At 44.5% G+C, this 21,367-nt stretch overlaps 1 protein-coding gene across 1 annotated transcript in view; it reads left to right on the forward strand.

Moving 5' to 3' along the window:
* The window catches only part of ERCC2 (ERCC excision repair 2, TFIIH core complex helicase subunit), a 1,160,844-nt gene that overhangs the window by 172,226 nt on the left and 967,251 nt on the right, over positions 1–21,367 (forward strand). The window contains exon 5 of the mRNA XM_085625578.1: positions 18,810–18,872. Within this exon, the coding sequence (XP_085481704.1) occupies positions 18,810–18,872 (63 nt within the window). The remainder of the gene's footprint in view (positions 1–18,809; positions 18,873–21,367) is intronic.

The raw sequence follows: 21,367 nt of genomic DNA on the forward strand, positions 1-21,367 counted from the left end.
ACAGGGCGTTTTTGCACACGTTAACTCAGGCCCCGTCCCCTCCCTTCACCACTGTGTAAACACGCCCTGTGTCCGTTTTTAGTTGGGAGATTAAGTTCATTTGAATCCTGAGGGTCCCTAGGGTCCAACTAGCCCACTAGGTACCTCCAGTAAGTGCCACAGAGCTGCGTTGCAGAGAGGTGTAAAAAGTGGCACGGCCTGAACCACCTCTCTGCAATGCAGCTCAGTGGCGCTTACTGGAGGCACTTGGTGGGCTAGTTAGCCCCCAGGGGCCCTCAGTATTGAAGGAAAATTATATCCCCAATTCAAAACGTGCCATAGTGCGTGTTTGCACACGTCACCTCAGGCCCCGTCCCCTCCCTTCACCACTGTGTAAACGCGCCCTGTGGCTGTTCTAAGTTGAGAGATTAAGTCCCGTTGCAGAGAGGTGTAAAAAGGGGCTTGGCCTCAGAACACCTGTCTGCAGCGCAGCTCCCTGGTGCATACTGGAGATGCCTGTTGGGCTAGTTGGCTCTCAGGGACCCTCAGTATTGAAGAAGAATTAATTCCCCAACTTACAACTCGCCAGGGGGCGCGTTTGCAGAGTGCTGCAAGGAGGGGGCGTGGCCTCCGGCACGATGCCAGTCTTTTATTTATTTTAATTTTTTAAGAAGGGGGGCTGTGTGGTTCCCCTTCTTATTCTAATTTATTAGCCCTGATGACCCCATCCCCCAGGGCCTGTCTCCTAATTATATTTTTTTGACCCCAATCCCAAGGGCCGGCCACTGTTTTTTATTATTTTAAAAAAATATATATTTATAGACACACCTAGGACATGCTGGACAAACTGTACGTACCTATCACCATGACGATTTGCGTGATATTCATGAAAAGGCGACTATGCATACAATGAATCCACGTGGAATGTATTTACACCACTTGTGAAGCTCTGACATGTCTGATGCCCTACCGTGCCTAATCCCGGTAGACACCCTTGTCGTTTATTTATACAAACATGGGTAGCTATTGACGGGCACATTTAATACACATGCACACCAAGCCATTCAAAGGGGATTCGACAAAAATTCGACCAAAACTATGCAAGAAACCCCCCTCACGGTTAATAAAACACACATCCACTGCCGGATGTGTAATACTTTTTATTTTACTCTCTGGAAAGGGGACGAACATCACTTGAGAGTCACAGCGCGCTCCTGGCAGAGCCCAATGCTGTGTTACACCCACCATTGCCTGCTGAGTGCCACACACCTCTTGTGTTGTATTCCACTAGCTAGTGCATATGCTATGACACTCTCTAGCCCATGTGCACTGTAACACCACCCCGTGAATATGTCATGCCACACTTGTCTTCGCACGGGTTATATTGCCCCATCTAACGTGCCTTCCTCGATGCCTATGTTATAACGCACAGTGCTATGCCATACATATTACAATCTGGGATCCATATCTTTGTCACAGTGCATATGCAACGTTACACTCCCCAGCACATATTTTATATTACAACTTTAGAGACTAGTTAGGTTACACAACACTGCCCTGTGCATATTACACTCCAAGGCGCATATCGCATAGCATGCGCTAGTGCCTGTGCTATCTCGCGCTCTCCCATGAATCTGTCATTGCGCACAATGTATTGCATATTATATTTCACGCCCGGTTCATCTTATATCACACTTTTTGGTGCATAGTTTATACCATACACTATATCTAGTTTTTATTTTCAATCGTGCTCTCAGGACTATGTTCTATATAACACTGTGTTCACCTACCCTTTTCATGGGCATTACATTTTGCGATAGGGGGTGGAGGGTCAGGGGGTGTTTCTGCCAAGTGAGCCCGGAGTCACAGTCACAAACGTCCTCTTCTTCCTGAATAAAAGTGAGATTATGCTGCATACTTGTTCATATTTTAAGTAGTTCGCACAGACACACGTTTTAAAAACAATAAAGTTCCTAATACCCGCCTTCTCTGAACAGGTTGCTTGCTGCCCCATCCCCCTCCTCCCTATCCTCTGTTGTGTGAATCCATGGACTAGCCTCCTCCCTCCTGCCATGCATGGTCTGATGTGCTGCCACTGCCCTCAATTTAGTATGATGTACCAGTCCCCTCCTCCTGCCCTCCATTGCCCAATTCTATGCCCCATCATTGACCTCCTGCTTAAACTCTGTGCTTAGCTTGCTGCCCCTATTCTCCTTCCCCCTGCCCTCCGATGTCTTTGTGTATGCCTCTGCTCCATCCTTTTTGCCCACCATGTTCCATGGACCTGCCACTCCTATCTACTCTGAGTGTTCTGTTGAGCTGCCACTCCCCTCCCACCTGCCTAGCATTGTCAGATGACTGTAAACTGTCCCTGCCACCTCCACCCTGCCTGTCCACATGCCATGCCCCTATCCTCTTCCTCCTGTCCTACATGGTCCATTGTACTGCCTCACCCTTCTGCCCTCCCTGGTCTGTTGTGCTGCAACTGCTCCTCCTGCCTGCCCCGTGCGGTCTGTTGTGAGGCCCCTTCCCCTGAACTTTCTTGTCTGTGCACAGGTCCTGACCCTCCCTTCTATCCTCCATCGTCCTTTGTGCATGCCCCTGCACCCTCCTTCTTGCCCATCATAGCCATTGTGCTACCACTAACCCTCCCACTTGCCATGCATGGTCTTCTGTGCTGCCATGGTCCCTCCCACCTTCCCTGTGTGGTTGGTTAGCTGCCCCATAACCCCTCCCACCTTCCCTCCATGGTCTGTGTGTATGCCATCACAGTCTCACTGTTGCTCTTCATGGTGTGTCTTGCTTCTAGTGCCCATCCTGCCTGACCTCCATGGCTAGATTGCTGCTCCTGCCCTGCCCCCTTGCCCCCAGCCCTCTGTTTACATGTGCAGACCCCTACTCCCTCCCTCCTGGCTTGTCTGTTCCATTGTAATGCCCCTGATCCATCCCTCCTGCCCTTTATGGTCTGTTATGCTGCAGCTTTCTCTCCTGTCTGTCCATTATGGTCCTGCCTCTTTCCCCTCTGTTCTCTGTTGTCCATATGCATGGTCCTGTCCCCACCCTCTTGCTTTCTATGGATTGTTGTGCTGCACTCCCGTCCTGCATGCCCTGTGTGGTGTATTGTGCTGCTGCAAACCCTGATGCCTGCCCTGCAGGGTCAGTTTGGTGCACCTCTCCGTGTCCCTCCTGTCCTCTGTTATCCAAGTCCATGTCCCTACCCCATTTCCTTCCATGATCCAATGTACCATACTTGCGAACATTTTGAACTTGGTAAGAGGGAGATTTTGAAAAAAAACTGGGGTATTGATTTTCCCCTTTGAGTTACATTGAAAAAGAGGAGATTGTAGACAGGAGACAGATAAAATAAAGCCCATTTGAGCTTAAAAACATTGGACGTTTCCTGGCTGAATCGGGTCTGTTGGCATGTATGGTTGTACTACCATTGCCTCTTCCTTCTGCCCACAATGGTCTATTACATTGCCACAGCCTCTCTTGCAAGTCCTGTATTGTTGGTTTGTTGCCCCTGCCCCCCTTTCCACTGCCGTCCATAGTCTGTTGTGCTGCCACGGCCCTTCCTGCCTGCTCAGTGTGGTTAAATTGTTGCCTTTGCACCCTCCTACCTGCCTTCAATTTTCAGAGTCCGTGCCCCTGGCCTCTGCCTCTCAACAGTATCCTAATGAACAACTAGATTGCTAACATTCTATATTTATTACAAAAGTGTGGAATGCCTGACGTCATCTTGATGTAATCAAAACTGTAATACCTAGAGCATTTCCTTTAGAAATTACATATATGAGAGGGTCTTATTGGCATAAAAATGATGGTTAGTGCTCTAAAAGACTAAAATAAGGACATATTTTCTGAGTGTTCAAATAGCGAGAAAGCACTTTTAAATTATTTGTTACCTTTATGTTTTTTTATCCAGTTGACCACTTGTTTAAATGTTGCACTTAGCGGAGAGGATGTGGTGTTACTTCCAGAACTACAGACTTTGCAACTGGGGAACCAGGTTGAATTTCTGCTTCAGCTCGACATTCTGTGATTCTGGTCAAATCACTTAGTCTCCCCATGTCTACAACCAAAATGAATTTGTTCTTGTGTGATGTAACCAATGCTCATGTAAAGCACTCCGATACCTGACAAGTCTGCACTATATAACACTGCAAAAACACAAAATAATAAGTGTTTTGCACACTTCTGTCATTGGGCTATATTTGGGCTACATCTGGGTGATTTTGGGCTACATTTGGGCTCTTTTGTCTCCGGTGGCCATCTTGGGAGATTTATTTGTTATGAAGTTTCCTAATTTCCTCATGTACTGCAGTCTCCTCAGTAGGAAATGCTTTCAGTGTTTTACTTTGATTCCATCATGAAAGTATTCAGATATGTCACACATTTGTTATAAATTCTGAATGTTAGCACTCTAGTTGCTCATTAGATCACTGTAGTAAAACTACTGTTCACCATGGAAGTCTGCTCCTGGTATTAAAAGTGCATGTTTCAGTCTGCATGTCAGAATTTTTTAATGTAATAGAAGAGGATTTGAGAAGTCACTCAAAATGTGCCCTCATTTTCTTTCTTCAGCATTAATCATAATTTCTATGTCAAAATGAACCCCCTCATTGTGTTCCTTTTTAAATTAAATGTTTTAAGTGTTACCAGTTTATTCCAATCAAGATGGCTTCAGGTGTGTCATACTTTTGTCATAATGAAGACAGTAAGCGCTCTAGTTGTTTTTAAGAACACTCTGGGACATACTGTCATTGGGCTATACTTGGGCTACATCTGGGTGATATTTGGGCTACATTTGGGCTCTTTTGTCTCTGGTGGCCATCTTGGCAGACTTATTTGTTATGAAGTTTTCTAATTTCCTCATTTACTGCAGTCTCCTCAGTAGGAAATACTTTCAGTTTTTTACTTTGATTCCAAAGGCATTCAGATGTGTCACACATTTGCCATAAATTCAGAATGTTAGCACTCTTTTTGCTCATTAGATCACTGTAGTAAAGCTACTGCTCACCAGGGAAAACTGCTGCTGGTATTGAAAGTGCATGTTTCAGTCTGCATGTCAGAATTTTTTAATGAAATAGAAGAGGATTTGAGAAGTCACTCAAAATGTGCCCTAATTTTTCTTTCTGCAGCACTAATCATACTTTTTATGGAAAAATGAACCCCCTCATTTTGTTCCTTTTTAAATTAAATATTTTAAGAGTTACCACTTTAATCCAAGCAAGATGGCTTCAGGTGTGCCATATGTTTATCATAAGGAGGACTGTTAGCGCTCTAGTTGTTCTTTGGAACACTTTGGGAAGCTGCAGTAGAACACAAAGGAATCAACTGACAGTCTCTGCCCTTGTTGGATGTACATGTTTTACTGAGAATGTCAGACTTCATTCTCACATGACTGAGAAAGATAATGTGAATTTACAGAAAATAAGCTCTCAGTTTAGCTTATAGATCACCTTCCAAACCTCTGTGGGAAAAGCATGAGAAAATATTTTTCTCTCAATCATGATATCCCAGCAGAAGGCTTTTTCACATGGTGAAATCACCTTAGAACATACCACAATTCCTAAAATGAGTATGGTACCATCAACAAATGATTTATAATGTAACTAAAGTCTTAAAACCTTCTATTAACTGCAATGCTTTTTAATGAGGTGCTATCATGTATATTGGTCCCAAGATGGCTGCCAACACTTCTTGGATGAAGTGCTGACAGCCAATCAGATCTCGGGATGAGATGTGTGGTTAGGCTCCGCCCACATATATATATGATTTTATTTTTGATTTTCTCAGGAACTACTGAACAGATTGACACCAGACCTGCAAAAGGCACACCCCTGACCTGAGGACTACCTCTCTGCCAAATTTCAAGTAATTCTGTTCAGCCGTTCGGGCTGTACCTTGGACTAAAGGTCCCTATGGAACATTGCATGGGGAAAACGAGTTTTGGGACCCCCCTTTTTTCTCAGCCCCCGCTTGACGAATCCCCCCGAGACTTTCAGGGTAGGAGCAGAGCGCCCCACCTATTTTGAAAATTTCGCGAGGATTCGTCAACCGGCGCCAAAGTTATTCCAAATAGAATGTTGCGGATTTCCTATGGAAACACGGTCCTAACTATAACTATCTACTGGCGACCGCCAGTAGATATGTACCCCATATTTACATGGGTAGAGGAATAGTTTATCATTTTTTACGAGCCTAGGAGGATACTATTTATAATGATGACATTGTCAAGGTTACATCTTGGCCCATTTGTTATATTTATTGTATATTTTTTTACTTTATTTGGTTTACTTTAACCCCTTCGATGCTCCGCGAATTCTCCCGCTATGCGGGAGAATGAATGAGTGGGCGTGTTTCAAACGGCCCCTGGCCCTCCTCCGCACACACCCACTGTGACGTTGGACGGCCGGAGACCGTCCTGAGCACCGAAGAGGTTAAAGTATTACTTTGCATTCTTAATAACAAGCCTTCTCACACCTGTGGGAAAAACGGGTTTAGAATTTATTGTTCTGTGTAACCCCTGAGTCCAGTAGGGCAGTATTGTGAAAACCTTTCCCTGTCCATGCTTTACTGCTGCCCTGCAACATGTTTGAGGGTATAACAGTATTCTTACAAGATGTTCCAGCTGACGCCCCCGCCCTGGCGGGTGAAAAAGTTCCCACCCTTCTTTTTGCGGACGACACCCTCTTGATTTCGAAGACACCAAAAGGCCTACAGAAGCTCTTAGACAGGTTTCATTTGTTCTGTTCATTGAGAGGTTTAGCTATTAACACATCAAAAACCAAGCTCCTCTCCTTCAAATCACATAAATCACCCAGCGTATCTATTATGTCTGACGGAACGCCCCTAGAATATGTCAAATTATTTGACTATCTAGGAATTAGAGTTTCTGACACCTTAAGCTGGAGACCCCATATTACCAAGATGCTACTAAATTTTAAACGAGCCACGGGAGTGATTGCCAAAGAACATCGATCCTCTAGGAGTAAGCCAATCGCTCCCACATTAGAGATCTATCAGGCCAAAGCAGTTGGTACAGCCCTATACGGTGCCGAATTATGGGGTTTTGACAATCTTGAAGACATCACCTTGTCCGAGAACAAATTTATGAGAGATCTACTCTCAATGCCTAGGGGAACCCCTCTGAAACCGCTCTTCAGTGATCTGGGTAGGCGTTCGATCAAAGATATTGCTAGGTTGCGTCCTTTGTTATTCTGGGCTCGTCTTTGGCGCACTCCGGAGCTAGAAAAATATTCTGAGGGCCTGAGAGAAATTATGAACACTCCAGGCTCCCATAAAATAAGCTGGCTCCGTAACATCAAAAAATCCTTAAAGCAACTAGATCTAAACGATGCCTGGGAACACGGTGTCCCCGTGAGTAAGGTCAACCTTAAAAGAGCATATTGGGCCAGGATTGATAATGAGGACCTTAGCAACCCCAATGTTGGCAGGCTGACTGAAGCTTTCTACATCCACAAGCAGTCCATTTGCTTTGAGCCTTATCTCGAGTTTGTACAAAAACCAAGGGATAGATCTTTGTATCTCCAGTTCAGACTAGAGATTCTTCCAACCCAAGAGTTCACTAGTAAATGGAAGCCTCCCCACCAGACACCCGATACTTGTCTGATTTGTGTGGAGAAGGTCGAAAGCATTGCCCATATTATGTTTGAATGCCCAGCGTACAGTAATCCAAGAAGGAAATGGCTAGGCCCTGCCTGTCGCCTCCTGGGCACTACAAACTACCGTGTTGCTTTACGCATTCTACAATCTGATACAAGATTGATGCTAGTTTGTGCAGTGGCCAAATTTCTGGGCTGGTCTTGGATCATCAGAAGTAAATTCACTAGCCCCAGTAGATGATTTTTGTTTATAGCACTTTTATCCCCTTTTTTAACCTTTTTAATCGATTTTAACACTTTTTTATGAATTTATATAACTAGTCATTAAGCTACCAAGGTGGAGAGTATTCTCATAAATATTGTGACTTCTTGTAAATATTGCTCCCTTGATGAATTGTCTGCCTGTTTTTATATGTCTGTATGTACATGCTTTTATGATAATTCTTTTATCGAAATAAAGCTTTTTGACTTTGGTATAACAGTAGTTTGCAAAATGGCAAAAACATGTTGATGAGACATCCTGAGAGACCGTTGTTGTTTGCCTACCCGTAAATAAAATACTTGAAAGCATGAAGTGCTTCATCTACATTTATCGAGTGGAAGGAGCGATGGTGTATATATATAAATATCTTTCCTACTGGCAGTCACCAGTAGGTAGTTCTAGTTAGGACCTAGTTTCCATAGGAAAAGCGTATTTTTGTTTTGCCAATATCTTTGGCGCAGTTTGACAAATCTTCGAGAAATTTTCAAAACTAATGCCCTGCTCAGGTTAGGTCCTGGGTTGAAAGTTCAGGGGTGATACGTCAAGGTGGGGCCGAGAAAAAAGGGTGTTTCCAAAAAGCGTTTTCTCCATGTTAATTTCCATAGGAAACTTTAGACAAAGCTTCAGCCCGAACTGCTGAACGGAATTACACCAAATTTGGCAAAAATGTAGCTGTTGTGTCAGAAAGCAACCTTTTTTTAAATCGTGCAAATCAGTTCAGTACTTCCTCAGAAAATTCATACATAAAAAAATAGGTGACCGTGGCGGATACGCGAATCATCCTGAGCACAAGCTTGATTCTGATTGGCTGCCAACACTTCAAACCAGGAAGTGTTGGCAGCCAGCTTGTGAATCGGTTGAACCGATTCACGTCATGTCATCAGCTCCCCTTGTCCAAAAGCAATGCTGCAGGGGCATTTGGGCTCCCCCTGCAGTCCCCAACGTTATGGCCATACCCTGGGGGATAGGGTCCCCATGGCCTAAATTGGCCTCAGGAGTGGGGCCATGCAGCCCCCCTCCAAATTAATAAAATTAAAGGCTTGGCAGGCACTGGGGATAGGGTCCCCCGGGGCCAAAAGTGGCCCAGGGAAGGAGGGGCCCCCCTTCTTTAAAACAAGGTTTTGCCAGGCCCCAGGGGATGGGGTCCCCAGGGCTGAAACCGGCCAAGGGAGGGTAGTCCACACGGCCACCCTCCCCTATAAATGAAAAAAAAACAAAGGCCCAGCCCTGGGGGATGGGGTCTCCGGTACCGTAATTGGCCTGGGGAGGGGGGGGCGCTCGCCCCTCTCCCTTTTCAATGTTTTACTTTTTTTAAATTTTTTAACTGGCTGAGGCCCCGGGAGATGGGGTTCCGGGGCCCAAAAGAGTTAATGGAATGGGGGCCGCACAGCCCCCCTTCCTAAAATAAAATTTAATAACAAAAGAAACCCAGCAACTCGCTGGAGGCCATGCCCCCTCTCTGCACCACTATGCAAACACACCTCCTGGAGCGTGTCTGGGTTGTGGGAATAAGTCTCCTTGAATCCTTAGGGGCCAACTAGCCCACCAGGTACCTCCAGTAAGCCCCACACAGTGGGATTGCTGAGAGGTGGTCCGAGGCCACACCACTTCTTACAACACTCTGCAAACACACCTCGTGGCACACTGCTGGTGGGGCAACGAGGTCCTCTTGTGTCCTGAGGACCTCAGTACTAAAGTGGACTTCATCCCCCAAGCAACAGTGCTGCAGGAGGTGAATTTGCAGAGTGGGGGAGAAAGGGGGCTTGGCCTGTGTCAAACTCTCCGCAATCCCACTGTGTGGGGCTTACTGAAGGTAACAGGTAGGCTAGTTGGCCCCTAAAGACCCCCAGCAGTAAAGGGGGCTTTAATTCCCATCCAAGAGCGCGCTTGCAGAGTGGTTGGCTAAGGGGGCATGGCCTGTTATGAGAATTTACCAACCCTGCTGTCTGGGATTTACCGGAGGTAATCAGAGGGGTAGTTGGCCCCCAAGGATGCCCTGGGGGGCCAACTACCCCTCCTGTTACCTCCAGTAAGTCTAACACAGTGGGATTGCTAAGAAGTCCACCACTTTGCAAACATGCCTCCTGGCATACTACTGGTTGTGGGATGAAATCCACTTTACTCCTGGGGGACTTTAGGGGCCAAAAAGCCCTCCTGTAAATTCTCCACCTATCTGCAAAAGCGACTACTAGTTTTAAAGAAGCATTTGCAGTGTAATAGGTCTCGCATTTGTGAAAGTTAGGGCTATTAGCGTTGTAAATGTAAACGTTTTTTACTAATATTTGTTGGAGTGGATGTACTTTGTGTGTAGTGGAATTATGTGGTATGTTGTGCAGTGAAATTAATTGGATAGAATGTATCTGGTATTTAGTGTATAGGAATTATGTAGAGTGGGATTATGTGTTATGGAGAGTAATTATGTGTTATGATAGTCTGTGTTGTGTAGTGGTAACCTCCGGTTTAGTCTTCCTCATTTCCATAGAAGCTAAACTATAAACTCAATGACATTAAAAAAAAGAAGGAACCACTGAGGAGCACTTCTTTAGCTAGTCGGAGGTATGAGCAGGGCCACTGGAATTATGCAACTGTTCTGCTGCACCGAATTTCGTATAATTAAACATTTTCCGCATTTGCCATATAATCCATCATCTGGTGCATAATCTGCAGATTTGAACAAAGAAAAAACTTGTTTCTAGCTCAAACGGCTCAAACGTTACCAAAAATGCAGCGACAAGTGTTGCAGCGTGGTGGAAGGCCCTTTGCAAACCTGGAATGGTCACCTGTTACTTATTGTGGGTGTTAAATTGGTACTAATGGTGCGCAAACCACTCTTGCTTCTTTCTGTGCCTCTCTTGCCTCTTTCTGCATTTCTCTTGCTTCTTGGTGCACCTTTCTTCCTTCTTCTGCACTACTCTTGCCTCTTCTGCTCATCTCTATCGCTTTCTGCACCTCCCTTCTTTCTGCACTTCTCTTGCTTTTTTCTGCACCTCTTGCTTTTTTCTTATGCACCTCTCTTGCCTCTTTCTGCACCTCCATTGTTTCTTTCTGCACTTCTCTTACCTATTCCTGCATCCCCTTCACTCTTTCTGCACCGCTCTTGCCTCTTTCTGCACCTCTTTTGCCTCTTTCAGCACTTCTCTTGCTTCTTTCTGCACCTCACTTGCTTCTTTCTGCACCTCTCTTGCTTTTTTCAGCACCTCTCTTGCTTTTTTCTGCACCTCTCTTGCTTTTTTCTGCACCTCTCTTGCTTCTGTCTGCACCCCTTTTGCTTCTTTCTGCACCTCTGTTGGTTCTTTCTGCGCTGCTCTTGCTTCTTTCTGCACCCATATTGCCACTGTCTGTACCCCTCTTGCCTCCTTCTGCACCCCTCTTGCCTCTTTCTGCATCCCTCTTCCCTCTGTCTGCACTTCTCTTGCTTCTTTCTGCACCTTTCTTCCTCTTTCTGTACGTCTTACCTATGCAGGCATATTTAGAAATTAGCATTTAAAATACCTTTAAAATTCACTGAAAAAAACACAGGTTTCAGGGACGTTCTAGTTAGGGATTAGCATTTAAAAAACCTTAAAAATGAACTGAAAAAACTACGGGTTTGAGGGACGTTATAGTTAGGCTGGCATTGCCTCTTCTGCACATCTCTATCGCTTTCTGCACCTCCCTTCTTTCTGCACTTCTCTTGCTTTTTTCTGCACCTCTTGCTTTTTTCTTCTGCACCTCTCTTGCCTCTTTCTTTCTGCACTTCTCTTACCTCTTCCTGTATCCCCTTCACTCTTTCAGCACTTCTCTTGCTTCTTTCTGCACCTCACTTGCTTCTTTCTGCACCTCCCTTGCTTTTTTCTGTACCTCTCTTGCTTCTTTTTGCACCCCTTTTGCTTCTTTCTGCACCTCTGTTGGTTCTTTCTGCACTGCACGTCCTTTCTGCACCTTTCTTGCATCTTTCTGCACCTCTGTTGCTTCTTTCTGCACTTCTCTTACCTCTTTCTGCACCTCTTGCCTCTTTCTGTACCTCACTTGCTTCTTTCTGCACCTCCCTTGCTTTTTTCTGCACCTCTCTTGCTTCTGTCTGCATGCTTTTTGCTTCTTTCTGCACCTCTGTTGGTTCTTTCTGTGCTGCTCTTGCTTCTTTCTGCACCCATCTTGCAACTGTCTGTACCCCTCTTGCCTCTTTCTGCACCCCTCATGCCTCATTCTGCACCCCTCTTCCCTCTGTCTGCACTTCTCTTGCTTCTTTCTGCACCTTTCTTCCTCTTTCTGTACGTTTAACCTGTGCAGGCATATTTAGAAATTAGCATTTAATATACCTTTAAAATTACTGAAAAAGCACAGGTTCAGGGACATTTTAGTTAGTAATTAATATTTTATTTAAAAACCTTAGAAATTCACTGAAAAAAACACAGTTTTCAGGGACGTTCTAGTTATGGATTAGCATTTAAAAGCTTAAAAATTAACTGAAAAAAACACAGGTTTCAGTCACGTTATAGTTAGGAATTAGTATTTAAAAAACCTTAGAGGGGGGAGGAGCCAAGATGGCGACCGGGACGGCAGCGTAGGCTCCCGGCTCCGCGAACCTCCGCACCCCGCACGGATATCCTGCATGAGATCCTTAGCCTGCGCTATCTGCCCGTGTTGGTGAACGAGAGCGGCACCCGATCGTGTGACCCCGAAGTTTTTGGCAGCGGTACCGCCGGAGAAATGTCCGTCTGAAGTTTGCGGCCTGTGCAACCCTGGAACCGGGACCTCGAGTGGACACCATGGCCGGGCGGCAGTTCAACAACAGCGGCCTTTGGTGACTGGGTGGAGTCGGACTACCGGAGTGGTGCGAATATCGGCCTACATTTCGCCGTGGTTGTTTCTACCACTAAGCGTAGCGGAACGAGTGCATGCCCGAGATGGCAACTCCAAGACTCTCCGGTAACTACCTCAGCCTCCGCCGGTGAGCTGCCCGGACGCCGCCCGTAACTCGCCCTGATTCTTGCGAGCTGCTCCCGGATTTTCCCGGGCGCTGGTCCGTGGTGGGGATGACTGTGGCCCGTGACCACATACCGGACACATTATTTGCCTGCCCCCGGAACCCTGTTTCCAGTGCCATGGAACCCGAGGCGCTTGTGCCTGAGTCCCGGTCCCAATCTGGGATGGACCTACCCAGCGGCCATTTTGGTACGACAGAGTCCACCATCCTGTACACTGGGTTGCAGCAGGATTGGGAGGGTGCGACTCTGAGGAGCGTAGCGGAGCGAGCGCCGGGAGCTGTACTGGGGTACGGTGATCTTCTCGAAGCTCTCGGTGCCCTTCATTCCGCCTTGGTTCACGGCGCCTGGGTGTTGGGGAGTAAGCTCGATGGAGTGACATTAGCGTCGGAACAGATGCGGCCTGCCTGTCCCCAGGTACGCTGGGACTTCCTACACTGCACACGGGAGGACAGTGTCGTGGCCGCCCCTGTGAATAGTGCACAACTGGACACTCCGGACGGTATACTAACGCGCGATCAGCTGGCTGTGGGTCTGGTCTGTCCCGGAGGTTTTGGACCTGAGTGGGGGGTGGTGGCCTTGTCCCGTGCGCGGCCTCCGGCGACTCAGGCAATATCCAAGCAGCGGGCGCCTGCTCGGGCTGCTTCCGCCTTCCTGGACCTGGTGTGCAGTGTAAATCCTGGGGCAGCACTGGGAAAGACGACCCTCCATAGAGCTGACTGTGTCGAGTTTCAGAGCTTTCTACCCTACCTGTGTGTGTCGCTTCCTGATCTTTATTGGACGCCCCTCTTCCTTGTAACATTGGACATGGCACTGGGTCGATGGGTATGCATGGGTAGATTTGCAAAGAGTGGCCAAGGATAAGGCTGATCCTTCAGAGGTGGTCATCTAAAAGGCGGGCGGGCTCGGGGGTTGCGTGCTCTCACGGCATAACTGTTAGTGTACTAAGTGCGTAATGCTCCTTACTTTTCTTTGACAGGGTCGATTTTGTGTTGTTTATTGTATGCTTTGCGGGAAAACATATGGTGCGGGAGGGAGAAGCCGGGGGCATGTTTTGCAGGCCCTCCTCCAGTTTATTAATACTCTCTCTACCCCCCCGTCCGGTGGGGGCTTTTTTCCTACTCCTTTTTCTCGGTTTCTTCTATATTTCGGGTCTGGTTCCGGGGCGACAGGCACACTGCTGGGGGGGGGGCCGTACTCGTCTGCAGAGGTGCAGGGTGGGGGGTTGGGGGAGGGGATTCTTTAGTCTTTAACCCCTTTTTTTCCATGGCCTCCTTTTCTTCTCTTATTCTTCTTTGTCTTTTTCTGGGATCAGCATGGTGGAACTCCTTTGTTGTTAATCACTGCTGTTTCCTGTGTGCCATAATTTCCGTGGTGTTTCCTGGGTCTTAGGGCAGGGAGTTGCAGGCGCAAATGGCCGTGATATTCCTCCACATCCTGAACTTCCTGTTTCAGCGCCATTGCTTAGATTGACTGCTGTTTATTGTTTACGTTCATCATTCTGCCTGCCATTTTTCGCTGCTGGGAAACTGTTTGGCACCTGATCCTTCCATCCTCCTCTGTTATAAAATGTACACCTTTATTATCCTGTTCTCCTACTTGGGCTGTTCAGAGACTGAGAGTAGGCTAGCGTGGAGATTCTGCTCCCCGAGGTGCTGCCTGTGATAAAATTGCCTTCTGTGATTATGACTGTTTAGCGGCCGGCCCCGGGGGTTGTAGGCCCATACGTGTAATTGATTGAAATATCAATAAAGGTTTTTCAAAAAAAAAAAAAACCTTAGAAATTCACTGAAAAATCTACAGGTTTGAGGGACGTTCTAGTTAGCCTGGCACTTCACTCGTACAAAACCAGAGAAATGTGTTTGTTCTAGTTAGTTGAGCTAACTATAACTTGCGCCCCTGCAATCACTGCTGATGACGTCACACATTACAGCATTCATGACATGGCCAGTGTTATCACAGATGACATCTCAAATGACATCACTGATAACATCATGCACTTAATATCTGAAGCACCGCCTCACACCCTGATATAACCTTTGATACACCCTTTCTAAAATATAAACTACCATTCTCGAAACCATAGACACACAAATACCAGTTAGTACATACCCACTCACTGTTTCATAGGTCTACACACACACACCCATTCACCCACCCATACAGTTACATATACACAGTCACTCATCAATATAGCCACTGTTATATGGACTCATACACCCATACAGACTCACACAGCGCCACTCACGTAGTCAATCACCCAAAGAATCAATCACACTACCATGTACTCTCCTATAAAGTTATACCCACACCACCTGAATGAATGAATGAAAGGTGAGCTTATATAGCGCAACTGTCACGTACCGACTAAATCATCCATTCTGACACTCATACAGCCACTCATTCTTCAATACACCTTGGCGTATATATATATATATATATATCTATTATCTACTGGCGGTCGCCAGTAGATAGTTATAGTTAGGACCCTGTTTCCATAGGAAATCCGCAACATTCTATTTGGAATAACTTTGGCCCCGGTCGACGAATCCTCGCGAAATTTTCAAAACTAATGGGGCGCTACGCTCCGCTCCTACCCTGAAAGTCTCGGGGGGGATTCGTCAAGCGGGGGCTGAGAAAAAAGGGGGGTCCCAAAACGCGTTTTCCCCATGCATTTTTCCATAGGACCTTTAGACACAGCTAAAGCCCGAACGGCTGAACAGAGTTACTTGAAATTTGGCAGAGAGGTAGTCTACAGGTCAAGGAAGTGCCTTTTGTAGGTCTGGTGTAAATCTGTTCAATAGTTCCTGAGAAAATAGCATTTAAATCAATATATATATCTGTGGCAGCTTACCGTGCGCTTACGGTAAGCTTACCGTACGCGTACGGTGCCGTGCGCGAGCGTGATTCTGATTGACTGTTAGATCTTAGTAAACATTCAAATCGGTCGAAACCAGGAAGTGTCGGCCGACATTTTCTCTCTCGCACTCTGAGGGGGGGAGGAAATACCAAGTTGGTTAACATGAAAAGGGGCAGGCTAGACAGCTCCTAACCACCTAGCCTTGCTTAGGGTGTCCCAAAAGGACCCCCAAGGCCAAAAATTAATTTTTTTTTTTTTTCGAAAAAACGCCGAATGCGCTTACCGTATGCTCAAAAATAAATTAAAAAAAAAAAACTATCCACATTTCCCCCCCCCCCCCCCCCCGTGAGCAAAAGGTGCCCATTGGGCACCTTTTGTGCATGGCATATATGTTGTAATAGAGCATTTAATAGTTAACCTTTCACAACGAAGCGCATAATATGTCCTCCGTGTGCGGACGGTGCGCAAAGCGCATCGTGCGTACATGGCCCATCCAGCGTAACGTGGGCACGCGGTGCGCATAGCGCACCGCGTGCCCACCGTGCGTGCACGGCACTAACTGCGTAAAGTGGGCGCGCGGTGCGCGAAGCGCACCGCATGCTCACTGTGCGCGCGCACGCCACGAACGGCGTAAAGTAACTTAGCATTTAAAAAAACGTACAAATTCACTGAAAAAACCATAGGTTTCACACACGTTATAGTTAGGAATTAGCATTTAAAAAACCTTGCAAATTCACTGAAAAAACCATAGGTTTCACACATGTTATAGTTAGCTGGACATTTCACTCGTAAAAAACCATTGAAATTCCCCCGTTATAGTTAGTGCAGGCAACTATAACTCACGAGACCGCAATCCTCTGCTGATGACATATGTGTCTTTATGAAAAAAAAATATTTGCAATATATGTATAGCTAAAATTTAATGGAAGAAGACCTGGGCAAATAAGTGTCTAAATACAGTATTAGCATCAGCAGAGGATTGCGGTCGCGTGAGTTATAGTTGCCTGCACTAACTATAACGGGGGAATTTCAATGGTTTTTTACGAGTGAAATGTCCAGCTAACTATAACATGTGTGAAACCTATGGTTTTTTCAGTGAATTTGCAAGGTTTTTTAAATGCTAATTCCTAACTATAACGTGTGTGAAACCTATGGTTTTTTCAGTGAATATTATATATATACAATTCTTAAACTTTTTAGAAACACTCACAGGATGCTGTCATTAATGATGTCATCAGTGATGTCACTGACCATGTCATGGGTGATGTAATATGTAATGTCATCAGCAGTGCATTGCGGGGGCGCGAGTTATACTCTGGTTTTGTACAATGGAAATATCAGCCTAACTATAACGTCCCTGAAACCTGTGTTTTTTTCACTGAATTTCAAAGGTTTTTTTAATTGCTAATTCCTAACTATAAAATACCTGAAACCTGTGGTTTTTACAGTGGAAGAAAAAACATTTTATATATATATATATATATATATATATATACATATATACATACATACATATACACACACACAAACCTGCAGTTCCTCAAGGAGCATCAAAGGTTCCTTTCAAGTTCAAAAGCATTGAAATTCTTTCATGGATGTGCAGTTCCTCGAGCTGTTTTTATGGTACCTTTCAAGTCAAATGTAAGTGCTTCAGATGACCTTCAACAAACTGAGAGGGTGTAACTTTAATACAACTTTGCATACACTCTTTTGCTATTTTAATGGTGTGCCTTTTTTTCCGTAGTTTAAATTAGTCAAAGCTGGTTTGTAATAATGAGTGGTCTAAAATACAGATTTCAATAATATTCTTTTTTTTTTTTTAATCAAAGTATGTTATGACATTCAACTATGTGTAGGAGCTAACATTCATTAGTGAATACAATTGTCTTCAAAAAATACATTTTGGCTGCTTCTGTTTAGGCGGGTGTAAATAAATGTGTCAGCTAGCATTCTAAAATAAATGTACTCTGTGGTAGAACTGTACTTACCTATTTATTTATTATGTGCTGTGGATGGGCATTATTCTAGTAACTACCGTATAACCTGAAGGATAGAGATGGTTGACTAAAAGTCCTCATTTTTTATTATAACATTTTTGTGAAAACATCAGGCTAAACTCTTTCACATATAAACGACTAGCAGTCACTAGTGAATGTGAGTAATGTGCATGTATGTATGTAAATTATCCGACACACACATTAAAACCTACTGCCCTATGCCGTATGTTTTGGTTGGTATCATAATGTGTATTTATAAAGAGCATGTTCACCCAAGGGTATCTTTGTACTGAATAACAGATGTTTATTGTTACCCAACTCAATGGTATGCATGTTATCTACCTCAGAAGGATGAAAGGCTAAGTGGTCCCAGCGGGATTTTAACATCTGACCATGAAGTCGAACACAGGCCCCTACAGTGGATAGATAGATAGAGACCTATATTATTGCAATGTAATAAACCAGGTTTGGTATATCTATTTATCCGATAATAACGAGCACAAGTCATTTGAGTAGCAGAAGTCCATACACAGATCTAGGTTGAAGCCACACCCTGTCATGTTTGTGATTTACATTTCAGGCACTTGTATCTGGCTTCAGGGACTTCTAGTAATGACTTGAGATACTGCAGTTTCTACTGCAGATTTACGGAAAAACTTTCAGGCTTTTGAATATAACTCAAGAGGGACGTCGGCTGGAGAAAAGTTTAGTGCAACTGCAGCTTTGTGCATTTATATATATATATATACTCAGAGAAAGCATCCAGTGGCTGAAGTGGGGTGGGCTTTTGACTTATACTTTGTGCTATGGGGGGAGAGAGCATTGTTTGAGTGGCATTTTAACATACCAATGGAGAAAAGGTTTGAGAGCTCCTATATATGTATTTCTGTATGATATTTTATTCTAGAACGCATGAGGCTATCAAGATATCTTATGCTATCTTTAGACCAGATCTAAAATTGACCAGCAGGACATTTCTGCAGTGGTCTTCCATATGCTCCTTGCTCATTTGAAGAGCCCTCTTTAGTGCTTTCCAATGCATTTGTAATTTCTTTGTCTGATATGAAATTTGACAAGTGTCAGTTATTTTTGTTTTTGTATTTTTTCACTGCTCCTCAGGCATACCCTCTTGAGGTGACAAAGCTTCTCTACTGCTCCCGCACAGTCCCAGAGATTGAGAAGGTAAGGTAATCTGACAGGAAGATGGTGATTAATTGTGCTAGGGGTAAAGGAAGATGATGGAGATAAAAAGCATCCTTGGCAGAGGGCATATTACATTACTGACTGTGAACTGAAGTCTCAGATAGACCCGGGTATATGGTGTTGCAGTAGTCTGAACGGGCGGAAATGAGCGCATTGGCAGTCATAAACACTTGGCATAAGCCACAAGTGCTGATCCCATAGATCTTGACTAGAATTGAAGCAACGACAGTGTTACATTAAATGAGTAAATCTTATTTTTTTTTATCTCAATTTAGTTTTAAAGTTATCAATAGCAGTATCTAAATTCTCTTCCACTTTCATTTTAAGATCTGTGGGTGGCATTTTTAAAACAATCATTGGCAAAGCCAAAATGGTCTTGCTCCATTTGACAATGCAGTGTTGCTTTGGTACTGCTTTTTGCTGATACTTTTTAGCAGTGACACGCCACTATTTCAACAATCCAATCTTGAATGTCAGTTGTAAATAGTGAGCCAGCAGTATGTGATTTATCACTGCATGTACCAACATTTAGGCCTGAACACAGAAATGTGTTTGGTTTGTTCTCTTGTGTGTATAAACATTAGAAATGTAATTTCTTAGAGAAAATATAGTTAGGGATCATCCCAGAGAGCTTGCAGCAGTGATCTGGTGGACATGAGTTTAAATCCTGGAGACACAAGAATAAACTTCCACCCTTTTGATGCTGATAAATACCTGCTATTTTATTGGCCACACATAACTGCAGAAGTAGAAGCAGCAATTTCCAATCAAATAGGTTAAGGTGTTGAGGACACATTCATTTTCTGAGGTATTCCAAGGCATTCAATATTTCTGACCTGTGCTTGAACAGTAGGTAGATATGTTTTTAGGAGCCATGTTGTATTCAGTTCTACTCCCTACACTTTGCTTGTAACCTAATGTGCACACACTTTCACTGATTCAAGTGCGTGACCGTCACCAAGGTTCTAGAGTACAACGGGTTTTGCATCCACAGATCAGTTTGTAGATGGTCCAGGACAGTCCATTGCATTATAAGGTATTTGAGGCAGAGTAATGGCTTTTCACTGCTTATTTAATTATGTGAGTCTTTTCAGTAAGGAGAGTGAACATATCTAATGTAACTCAACAAAAATATTTAACATTTGCACATCACCAAGTAAAGTGCTCTAATTTGTTTTGATCCTATAAATATTTTTGTTACCACAGAATTACAAAAATGGGTCTTCATAACTAGTGAAATATATTTGTAGTGTTTGAACAGTTCACTTAGCTATTTCAGTGTTGTGTTAGAACAAAGCCTGACATCTTACAACCTTTAATTTAACATGCTTTGCACAGTTCATTTGTCACACAGTTCACTTTACGAAATCATCTAACTTAATCACAGAAAGAAAAATAAATGTAATAAGATAAGCTGACTTTTTAATGGCATTTTTTTTGCTCTCTCACTTTGTGAGCAATTAAGAGGTCTTTAAATCTTGTTATCTTGTCATATTTGCTCTGCTCTCGGAGACCGAGATCAAAAGTCAGTTTGTCTTCCCTGAAGTTAGAGGATTTTTAACTTGCCAGAAAGGGCGAGATATCCCTAAAAATAGCTCATCCGATTTTTTGAGCCCTGCTGTATGGGTGTTTGAGTACCTGTATGACTGGATGTGTGAGTGGCTGTATTGGTGCGTGAGTGGGGGCATGAGTGGCTGTATGGGTGAGTTAGTGGATGTATGAGTGGCTGTATGAGTGAGCAGATGTATGAGTGGCTCTATGGAGGAGTGATTGGCTGTGTGAGTACTGTATGGGTCTGCAAATGGGTATGTGAGGGGTTGTTTGGGAGAAGGTGTATAAAAGGTTCTATTGGGATGTGAGTGGGTATGTGAGTGATTTTGTAGATGTCACTGACCATGTCATGAGTGATGTAATATATGAGGTCATAAGCATTGAGTTACAGTTAGCGCGGGTAACTAGAACTGCTGAATTTCTGTGGTTTTGTACGGGTGAAATCTGAGCCTGACTATAATGACCCTTTAACCTTTGGATTTTTAGTGAATTTCTACTTTTTTTAAAATTCAATTTCCTAACTATAATGTCCCTGTAACCTTTTGGTTTTTTAAGTGAATTTCTAAAGTTTTTATTTCTATTTCTATTTCTGAGCTGTAACCTGTAACCTTTGCAAGTGAGTGTGTGAGTGTGTGCGTGAGTGTCTCAGTGGGTGTGTGAGTGAGTGTCTCAATGGGTGTGTGAGTGTCTGAGTGGGCCTGGGACTGGCTCCATAAGTGTCTACTGGGTGTGTGAGTGTCTGAGTGGGCCTGGACGGACTGTGTGAGTGTCTCATTGGGTGAGTGGGTCTGTGAGTGGGTGCATGAGTGTCTCAGTGGGTCTGGGAGTGGGTGTGAATGTCTCAGTGGGTTTACGAGTGCTTCCATGTGTGTGTGAGTCAGTCTGTGAGTGCATGAGTGTCTCAGTGGGTCTGTGGGTCTCTG

The sequence above is a fragment of the Triturus cristatus genome, chromosome 9 (genome assembly GCF_964204655.1).
Source record: "Triturus cristatus chromosome 9, aTriCri1.1, whole genome shotgun sequence".
Classification (NCBI taxonomy): Eukaryota; Metazoa; Chordata; class Amphibia; order Caudata; family Salamandridae; genus Triturus; species Triturus cristatus.